Source organism: Orycteropus afer, unplaced genomic scaffold (assembly GCF_000298275.1).
Source record: "Orycteropus afer afer isolate SDZICR_OR568_19922 unplaced genomic scaffold, OryAfe1.0 scaffold00125, whole genome shotgun sequence".
Taxonomy (NCBI): domain Eukaryota; kingdom Metazoa; phylum Chordata; class Mammalia; order Tubulidentata; family Orycteropodidae; genus Orycteropus; species Orycteropus afer.
Window position 1 is genome coordinate 8947449 of NW_006921712.1, and position 11352 is coordinate 8958800.

General features: G+C 35.3%; 1 protein-coding gene across 1 annotated transcript in view; it reads right to left on the reverse strand.

The window, feature by feature from the left end:
• CSMD1 (CUB and Sushi multiple domains 1) overlaps positions 1 to 11352 on the reverse strand; it is a 972765-nt gene that overhangs the window by 817375 nt on the left and 144038 nt on the right. The window contains exon 3 of the mRNA XM_007944438.2: positions 1857 to 1960. Coding sequence (XP_007942629.2) covers positions 1857 to 1960 — 104 coding nt within the window. The remainder of the gene's footprint in view (positions 1 to 1856; positions 1961 to 11352) is intronic.

Consider the following 11352-nt stretch of genomic DNA (forward strand, 5'->3'; position numbering starts at 1 on the left):
CTCATAGTGACCCCTCCTTGGGTTTCCGAGGCAGTATCACTATGGAAGTAGATTGCCCAACCTTTCTTCTGAGGAGTGGCTTGTGGGTTTGAACCACCAACCTTCTGGTTAGCAGTCAGGTGTCTTAGGCACTATGCTACCAGTGCTCCTTATTAAAGTAGAAGGTCAGCCAAAAAGGGGAAGACCTTCAACAAGGTGGATTGGCACAGTAGCTTCAGCAAAGTGCTTAAAAATAGCAAGCATTATGAGGATGGCTCAGGATTGGTCAAAGTTTTGTACTGTTGTACAGAAGTTCTCTTGAGTTGGAGGTGAATGGATTGCACCTAACAACAACAGTGAAAAAGAGAGAAACCTTAGTGATATCGTGTCTTAGGCACAGTTTACTAGGAAGCAAACATAGTGAAACTCATAGAGTGAGAGAGAATGGGTGACAGGAGAATTTATCTCAAGTAAATGGCTCCTGCAAAAGTAGTAGCTGGCAAGTCCATGGGTCAAATGTCAATCTGGAGGTTAATCTTGACTCACACAGCTGCTGTAGATGATGCACCCAAGATCAGAAAGTAAAATGGTAAGTTTTTGGCTGACAGCCTGCAAAAGCAACAATCTCAGGATTGGCAGGCAATATGGCTAGCCACTATTTCAAATCCAGATGCTCATCTGGATTCTCTTTCTAACAAAAAGAAAGAAAGCCTCACCAACACAGGAAGACATTAAGAAAATCATGAAAAGTTCCAATCAAAATTCAAAAACACAAAAATGACCAGAATTACTGGTTGGACCGAGACTGGTGGAACCCCCAAAACAATGGCCCCAGGTTACTCTTGGGGCCTAGAAATGGACTCATTCCCATGGGTTGGCTCTCAGTCCAACAGTAGAAAGACCTATGTGCAGAACACCTACCCCAGGGTAATGCACTCACCTACTCTATGGAGATACACCCCTTAGATCAATCAGCCATGAGACACCAGAAAGATAGTGTTCACATAGAGGGGAAGCTGGACAGACAGGATTGCATAGTTAAGAAAGGCACAGGGAGGAGGTGGTCACAAAGAGGGGAGGGGAGGAAGGTTTTTTATGTTTAGGGATAGTAATCAGGTCATGAAATCAAATGTGCATGGACTGTTAAACATAAAACAAATTTGCTTTGTAAAATTTTCACCCAAAGCACAATTTTAAAAAAAAGAAAACCATGAAAAGAAGATTTACAATTTTGATAAAAGAATAAATACATAAAGGTCTGATCAAACTAGCAAAAGAGGGTGTCTTCAAACAATGCATCTGAAAGGAACTAAAGCAGAAGTCCCAGGAGTTAGGAGGACTACAATTCTTGTTTCAAATGATAACGGAAGGATAAGTATGCAAATATTTATATTAAGATTATTATGGTTTTTGCTAGGACACTGAGTACAAAGCTCTACAAATCTAGAGGGGATTTTCACAACGCTTTTTTCTTTCCACAATCTTTGTTATTTTTAGTATGGAATTTTACCGAAATGTCAGTGTTTTAGGAAGATATGTGTAGAAAACAACTGTACTTCAAAAAACTTATAATACCATAGGAGATTCTAAAGAGAGGGCTGAAAAAGAAGTGATGAGTTGAGAAAGTTACAAGTTCTTTTTCTATGTATATCCTTTTTTTTTGCAATAAACACATTTTTAATGATTAAAAATGATATAAATAATACAAAATCTTAATTAATTGGCATGTGAAATTAGATTTGGAAATCATTAAATTTCTCTTCTATAACATGTCTGAGTCAGAATTGGAAGTCTCCATCAGAATATCAGTATACTTCTCTATTTCACACCTCTTTGAATGTTTTAGAAAATTAAAATAAGCTAAATTATATACTTACACATATAAGACGGTCCTGGTATCACCTACTTTCCCAGCATCCCCTACTGTAAGGGTGTCATATCCTCGTTCCAGTTCAAACTCTTCAAAGGCAAGCTTGATGACCTAAATGAAAGGCACAAAATATTTAGCATGTCAGAAACTTTTCTTAATTTTAAGTATTGCAAATATTCAGCTGGAGTAATAACTTAGACTTCTGAATTCCAATGCATTTCAAACACTCATCAAGAATGCATAAGATCCTTAAAATAGCCACATTGATAATTGAACACATTTAAGAATCTTCAGTTACTGAATCTTATAGAGTTTGAAATTGCTGTTACTCTCTCCAATATATTCATTGTCATTTCTAAAATAAAATTCAACATCTGTTATACTTTAAATCAAAGTTCTATCAAATATGTATTTTAAAATATATAGTGTTTGAGATGATTTAAAGATAAATCAAATTAAGCCCAAAAATATTGACTATAGTTCATAAGATACATTTTGAGGATGTTCAGTAAGTAGAGCATACTACAATAAGTACATTTAGAGTTATATATGCACATAGTGCATGTAATGATTCACATTAACACATGAAAAAGACATTCTGAGCTTGTTGTTGTCATGTGCTGTCAAGTAGGACCTGACTCATGGCGACCCCTCCTTGGGTTTCCAAGACTGTATCACTATGGAAGTAGATTGCCCAACCTTCCTTCTGAGAACTGGCTGGTGGGTTTGAACCACCAGCCTTCTGGTTAGCAGTCAAGTGCCTTAGGCATTATGCTACCAGAGCTCCTATTCTGAGTTTAGGAGGTTATTTTCTACATTTAGCTTTGCAATACCTAGAAGTTTTACTGTAAAGGACACTTGGCATGATGATTGATATCATGACATCTAAACAAGATTGGCTTATATATGACACACAAATAAAAAAAGATGAAATAAACTGCTCTAACTTTGCATACAATAGAATAATCAAATACTGGGAAGTTTTCTGACATGAAAACATGTCTGTGTTCACTTTCATTTAACTCATCTACCCTAATTTGATGCATTCATAATGGCAAATTAGAAAGTAAAATTTAGATGGTCAGTTGTTGCCAAGTTATAAGGCTTTGGACATCAGATTAAAGGCTTTGGAAGCATAGTTAATGGCAGTGGTGGTAATGATGATGGTGGTGACAGTGATTGGCTCTGGGCTCTGTGTGTGTGTGTATGTGTGTGTGTGTGTGTGTGTGTGTGTGCTGGGAGGGGTAACCCTGATGAACATGTTTTAGCAAAGAAAAAAAGAAGTAGCTATACTGAAGTGATGATATGATTTTTCATGAAATATTTCACAGAAAACAAAAACGGGCTGATGGCATAAAACCTAAGAATCAAATAAAAAATCCAAAGATGACATGAAAAACTTGGATTTGAATGGTAGCCATGAAAATAGATGTGAGAAAAGAGTCTTGAATTCTACGAGAAAAAGAAATGCTTTGGTGAGCAATATTTTAATCAAAGGGGAAAAGGAAATCAAAGATAAGTTGAAGTTAGTTGAGAGGAGAGGACAGGGAAAAACAAGGGAATGCATAGAGAGGAAGGGATAGGAGAAGAGGAGAAGGAAAGCAGAAACCAAACTGGGAATAAATTTAAGGGGGATCTATTAAGAATAAATCTGAAACTATGGAATCTTATGAAAAGATATCAAATGTGTATTAAACTTCAAAGAAAGGAGTTAGTGGTACCAGGAGGAATGCAGCATTTCCACTAATATTTTAATTTGATGTGCAGAGTTCTAAGCAGGCTGCAAACAGGTGCTCTTTCAAGCAATGCTAATATAGAATAAACAAATTCTTTTGGTTTTTAATTCTTACTAAAATTAGTGATAGAGCCATTATAATTTATATATATATAAAAAAAACTATTTCAAGGAACAGTGCTTGTATGAATACATTATTTTAGCAATCTGATTTGAAACAGGTGTAATGGTTGATAGCTGTTGAAAACTTATACACATATTGCATATTAAGCCTAACACCTGATGACAGTTTTGCTTCAATTTTTTTCTATCTCATGGCTCAATTTATAAGTGACCATGATCCAACAATTACAGAATAAAAGAATCAAAGAATCATCACTGAGACCTGGAGGTTTCCCATCACCTTTTGACACATTTACTCAGTCTTGACTTGTTTAACAGCCCTGGAGTGAAGCAATGATAATCCATTAAAGTTTGAGGGTCACGGCTGGATGACTTGTAATGAGTCACAGATAGGGGTCACACTACATAAATGGAATTTCATTAGTGGTGTAAAAATTGCCATTTTGTATTTCTTTCAAGTCAGGGCAAGGGTTGTCAGAGAATTTTTTTTTTTTTTTTTTTCTGTCAGTGTTGTTACAACACTCAGCAAGGGCTACGGTGAAATGAAAATCTTTATTCCATATTATTAATTCTCATGAAAAAAAAAAAAGAAAGAAAATGGAGGCCCAATCATGGGTAAAGAACCTCTCATTTGTCAGAAAATATGATATTCCATTAGTGTATCAGATAGTAAAATAGAAATACATATTTTAAATTTGTAATTACTTCTCAATCAGAAATACCTAGATTCAAGTGATAAGTGGATTGGATAGGATAATAAATTTTACACTTGTAAATTATTCAGTTATATTCAATGAAAATAGTTTCTTCAGTGACGTAAACATATCCATGCTCTTCCCTTGATCCTGAATAGGATCCCTACAGGAAATTCTACCTACGTATGGCTAGTCCACATTCTGTAAGTTTCTGCTTAATATCTCTTCCTTGACAATATATCCTCCGACCATTCTTTTCAAAGAAAGAATGCTCTTTAAAATTTCTTTCTGGGTTATTCTCTCTCTCTCTCTCTTTTTTTTTTTTTTATTGTGGGTGAAAGTTTACAGTGCAATTTTATTTTCCACACAACAGTTCATACACATTTTGTTTCTTGACATTTATTGCAATCCCCACAATGCAACAGTTCTCTTCCCACTTCCTCCCTGTGTTCGTTTCTATGCATTCCTGCCCTCTGAGCTATCTCCCTGTGCAAATGCTGCCTTTCTGATCTCCCACGGTTGATCATTGTAAGGAGTGCACCTATCTGGTGCAATAGTCACCTTATCTCTTTCCTTCATATCGTTACACTTTTTGAAATTTCATTTTGGTTTGCTTTTACTGCCTGCCTCACATGGTTTATCGTTAGCCCCAGGAGGGCAAGTACTAAGTCAGTTTTACTCACTGAGGGCAGTGATTGTCTCAGTATATAAGGGTTTATTGAATACCTACTCTGTTCAGGACACAATGCCAAGAATGATGACGAAAAGAACATGGATTAAGTTCTAACCTCTAACATCTTTTAAGTCCATTGGAGGCATTGTGATAAATATTAAATAATTAGGGAATTGTGACATTTACAGTAAAGATTCAATAAAGACAACAGGCAAAATTATTCACTTTTTCAACCTCAAAATGGAATCTTATACTTGTGAAAAAGAGACAATACTCAGTCTAGAGATTGATACATTTAGAAACATTTATTCTAGTTTTCTTATAATATTTTCTCTATTTTTTACCAACTTATCGAATCCCAAAGTTGTATCAAATTTTGTCTGAGAAAGCTTTCTTTTAGATGATCAGATATGTCATAAATCCTATGTATTTAAAAATAAGGTAGTATTTCAGTTTTTCTTAAGTGTCAGTGACATAGAGTGGTACATGGGAGGTACAGACAACAAAGATGAACCCTTTTGCATGTACAGTACTGCACTGTCAGTGATGGCAAGCATTAATCTGTAGGTGTATAGATGGGTGGACAGGGTGAACAATCAGGTATGTCTAGGCAGGGGGGGAGTGTGCTCATGACTATGTATAGGGTTGGTAGAAGATGTTTCTACATGTGTATTTGTAGGTGCTGTAAGAATGTCCAGATGCATAGTAAAGCTGACAAGGAGCAAGGTTGTAGTAGTTTCTTGGCCACAGCCAGCTACCTGGAGGGAGAAAGTAGTTAGACCTGTGGACTTGGGACCATGATTGCAGGGGACATCAAGCTCCATTGGCATAACACATTATGCAAAAATGTTCTTCTACATCCTACTTTGGTGAGTAGTGACTGGGATCTAAAAAGCTTGCAAGCAGCCATCTAGATGGAATGATGGCTCTTTCTTCATCCAAAGCAAAGAAGAATGAAGAAAAACAAAGATGCATGGAAACAATTAGTCCAAGAGCCTAGCAGACCATACAATCCTCAGCTCACACAACCATAAAACCAGAAGAACTAGACAGTGCCTGGCTACCACTGGCAACCACTCTGAGGCGGATTTGTGCAGGAGATCCTGGATAGAGTGGGAGAACAATGTGGAACAAAACTAAAAATCATAAAAAAAAGACCAGGTTGGCTGGTCTGATAGAGCCTGGTGAGACACCTGAGACTATGGCCCCTAGCTATCCTGGCCCCTACCTACCCTTCTGGTCTAAAATTGAATCCAGTCCTGTGGCTTCCATCCAAATAAGAGACAGGCATATGGGTTGAACATTTATATCAGGTAGATATACTACTTGGAGTGTACAATCATGGAAGAACAGAAAGGGAGTGTTTGCACAGGGAGACAGCTCAGAGGGGCAGGAAGGTATGGGAAGGAAGAACACAGGAAAACAAAAAAGAAAATTAAGGAGAAATGTGAATTGTCTCCATCATATAAAATATGTTCTGGGCTTGAGGCCATTTCAACTTTTTATCTTGTGGGAAACATTAAGAACAGACTTGGATTCACTCATTCCTGATTCATTCATATAATCGACAAGTTAATGTCCTAGCCTTCAATCATAGATAGAGTGTTGTGTAAACATTTTCATTATGGTAAGTACATTTTAAACACACAGATTACCATTATTCACACTAGCAGTGTGATTTTCAATAAAGTTATGTATTTAAAAAGCAAGGTACTATTTCAGTTTTTCTTAAATGCCAGTGATAGAACAAAAGGCCCTTTTAAGACTAAATGCAACAATTTGCATTATGCAACAGATGCTTTTGTTATTTGGAGTAGGGATTGAAGGGATGCCCTTTTTTTGTTTCCCAACTAAGAATGTTCCATTTTCCAACCCCAAGATATAAAGAGTAGTATGTTCAGAGTGGTGAAATCACTGTTAATATTGAGATACTCTTTCTGTGTCTATGTTTATGACTATGACTACATCTGTATTTATGTCTGTATCTAGGACTTATAATTTCCCAGTATTTTACAAGCAAAATATGTGCTTCCATGCAGAAGACTTTTTGGAAAATTAAGAGTAAAATAGAAATGGAAAGTTATAATAAATTTTAAAGACATCAATATTATCTCTCTTTTCTTTTACTTTGCAAACTAGATTTGGAAGGAAGAATTGGGTTACTGAGGCAGTATCATTACAGGAATAGATTACCTAGTTTTCCTTACAAGGAGTGGCTGGTGGGTTTGAACCACCAGCCTTCTGGTTAGCAGTCAAATGTTTTAAGCACTACATCACCAGTAGGCATATTTATAAATAATATAATATTTTGTATTGTTGTTGTTAGAAAATATAACTCATATATAAAAATAGTGATATTTTGGGAATCTGGATTATTTAGCTTATGTGATTAATTCAGAATGAACTCTTTTTTGTTTTGTTTTGTTTCTTTTTAGAAACTCTTAAACCTATAAACCAGTTCTCAGAGAGTTGATTCTAGTAATGGCTACTCCATGTGTGTCAGAGAACTGTGCTCCATAGTGTTTTCAATGGCTGATTTTCAAAGGTAGATTTTCAGGCCTTTCTTCTCAGTTACCTCTGCACAGACATTAATACTCAACCTTTCATTTACCAGCTGGACATTAATGGAATATTAACCATTTAAATCTGCAGGGACTACTGAACTCATAAAACTTGTACTTGTTTTTTCCTCTCCATCTCCTTTGTCTTAATTCTAAGAGGGTCCTACACACTGATTTTTCTACTGAACTATTCTTCAGATTTCTTATTAAGGGGATGAGTTTCAATGGAGAAAGTGGCTCTTCCATCAATAGCAATAGAAGTATCTATGACCCTGATTTATTTTACTATATGTGAACAGATTACAATAAACTCCATCCTTACGAAATCCATAAAGTAAGCAATGGGTTTGTTAAAGCTAGCTTACAAACATATCCAGGAATTCTGATGGTGCAGTGCCTAAAGCATTGGGCTCCTAACCAAATGGTTGGTAGTTCACTCCATGGAAAAAAGACTAGGCAGTCTTCTTCTGTAAAGATTTACGGTCTTGAAAACCCTCTGGGGCAGTTTTACCCTGTGTTATAAAGTCACTAGTTGGAATAGCCTTGTAAGGAAGGTTGAGCAATCTATTTCCATAGTGATACCACCTCAGAAACCTAAGGAGGTATCACTATAAATCAGATCCGACTGGATGGCAGTGGTTTTGGAGTTGGAATAGACTCAAGGGAAGTAGTTTTTTGTTGTTGTTATTGTTGTTGTTGTTTGATTTACACACACACCTGAACAGTTCATATCTCTATAGTGCCAGCTTGCTATCAGGATTAGTATGTATTTCTCTTATTGTCTGAACTGAGAAGACACTAGATAAAAATAGTAACTAAAATATTCCACTCATGCTCTGGTAAAATTGTATTGCTCTGAAAGTTTAAATTATGATTTCTATATTTAGTTTTGCTTAAAACTTTGTTTTCTAAAACTTGGGTCCTTTAAGGGAGCTCATCATATGTGCAAAGCAGGAAAATATGAAACAGGAAACAGTAGCTGAAATTGACACATTCAGGGTGACAAATATGGAACTGTTTGGCCTCCATTTTCCACACTCTCTACAGTTATTTGGGAAAAGAGGAAGGGCAAATAAGTAGTTTCAGTTAATTCCTCCCTGTTTTTCTATAGAAGTCCATACCTTCTCCACAATACCTTTTTGATTTAAATCTTTCCAGTTGTCCATATTTAAATTCTTTGGTAAGATGGTTGCTATGAATAATCACCCCTTATTTGTTGGTTTATGAGCACCTGGACGGCACAGTTAAGTGCTCAACTACTAACTGCAAGATTGATAACTCAAACTCACCAAGTGGTGCCTTGAAAGAGAGGCCAGGCAATCTGCTTCTGAAAGGTCATGACCTTAAAAATTCTATGAATCAGTTCTATTCTGCACACAAGGCATTGCTATGAGTCATAATCTAACAGCATTTGTTGATTTTATACATACATATACTTTTTGTATATCTAGTTACTTAGAACTGGGTCTCAGCTCTGTTAAAAAAAAATTATTTTAAATCATTTTTGTACATATACACTGACATGTAGAAACACATACACACACATACACATACTCACAGTATTTTGATATAATTCTATAGCAACCTAGTATATTAATACTCAAACTGTAGTTATAATAATCATATTAATAAGCACAGCAGGATTTGTTTTGCTTTTCTACAACATGGTAATATAATATATTCCCAAAAGAAGTTCATGATTCCTCAGTTAACAGAGTAGTATTTAGTAAGCATTACAAAATGTCAAAAAACTTCGCAATCCTTGGTTACATAGGAAAATTGGAATTCAAAGTATTTTAGGACAAATCTCTAAAAGAATTGTCATATCTTTGATGATGTGGTAACAAGATTGAAATGGTTTTATTTTGGTGTATATAGGTTTTGTGAAAGACATGATTACTTAGATGTTGTTTTTTTTCTGAACTAGTTTAGTTTGTCTCATCAGTAATTTGAAGTTTTCCAACTATATTTTAAAAAGGAGTTATTGATAGAATCATTAATCAAATCAAAACATTACCTTCACAATATATTAATGATTGCAAAATGCTGAGTAACTATCTGTAGCGTAAGGTCAATTTAATTAATTGTTTCCTATGTTTCTTCCCAATGACTGAATTTTTGATACAGTATTATGTCACTAATTATTTATTTTTATTACTATCATTTTATGATAGTTATTTTATGATCAATTGAGAGAAGTTACCATAAAATATTCACATAAGCCTATAACTGTATTTCATTTTCTTTCCAATCTATAATACTTAGAAGTCAAAGAATTGAGGAAAGACCAACAAAGATATTCTGGTCAGAAGAATACTAAGAAATTTTGTGTTGTGGAAGCTCCAAAAAGCTAAAAGTCTTTTAAAAAAGGAAATAGTCATTAAATGTGTTAAAATGCCACTGAGAATTTGAATTAATTTAGGACAGAAATGAATCCAATGAACTTGACAAGATAGAAGTCATTGATTATCATGGCAAGAGGAAAAAAAAAAGCACATTTGTAGAGATGGAAGACTAATTCAAGTGGATTTGAGTCAAGGATACAAGGTGGCTGTTGATTAGTTGTCCTTGAATGAGCTCCAGGTCATGGATGTTGTTGTTGTTATGTGTCGTCGAGTCAGACCTGACTCATAGTGACCACTCCTTGGGTTTCCGAGGCAGTATCACTACGGAGGTAGATTGACCCATCTTCCTTCCAAGGAGTGGCTGGTGGGTTTGAACCACAAGCCTTTTGGTTAGCAGTCAAGTGCCTTAGGCACTATGCTACCAGAGCTCCTCCAAGTCATGTATAGTAGAATGAAAATTTTCCTAGTCCTGAGCCATCCTCATGATCATTGGTATGTTTAAATCCATTGTTGTGGCTATTGTGAAAATCCATCTCATGAAGGGTTTCTCTAATTTTTTATGACCCTCAATTATAGCAAACAAAAGGTGGCCTTTCAATTTATATTACTGTGTTGGTTGTATGTTAGTATGATGCTGGGGGAGACACCACAGGTATTTCAAATACCGTGGTAGACAGGTAAAAGTGGAGCTTCCAGACTGTGATAGATGATGAAGGCAGGCTTGGTGATCTATTTCTGATGTCCAACAATGAAAACATTAATGGGAGGTTAGAAAGTAGAAAAGTTGACTATGGACATATTTTTAAAGACATTTCACTGTCATGGGTACAGAGAAATAAAAGTGTGTCATCAAGAGAAGATCTTTTTACATTTTTTTTTGTGATGGAATATAATAAAGTATATTGTGTAATGATGAAAATGGTTCCATAGACCAAAATGCAATTGATTTTGTAGGAAAGCAAAGTTATTGCTATTTGAATGCACATATAAATAGACTTGTTTTATTTTGATGAGATCTGAAATAATTCCTAAATTATAAAAGGAAATAGGAAAATGTGTATGAGTATAGATGAACATAGTTTCATGGATTTGGTGGCAGGAAACCATGAAATTAAATTACATTTACTCATATATTCACAATAGAGAAGGAAGTAAGCTCAGCAGCTGACTGTGATAAAATGTAGCATCAAAAAGGACTGAAGTTGATCTATTCTGATACCCTCATTTTTAAAGAAGAGAAAAATGAGATCAATGGAACACAGGGGAATTTAATTTTGCAATTATTAACGGAAGATTTAGAAATTAAACTGGGGACTCCTGAATCTTGTTTTTGTGGCTTATTCATTTATTTAGAATTATTATTATTATTTT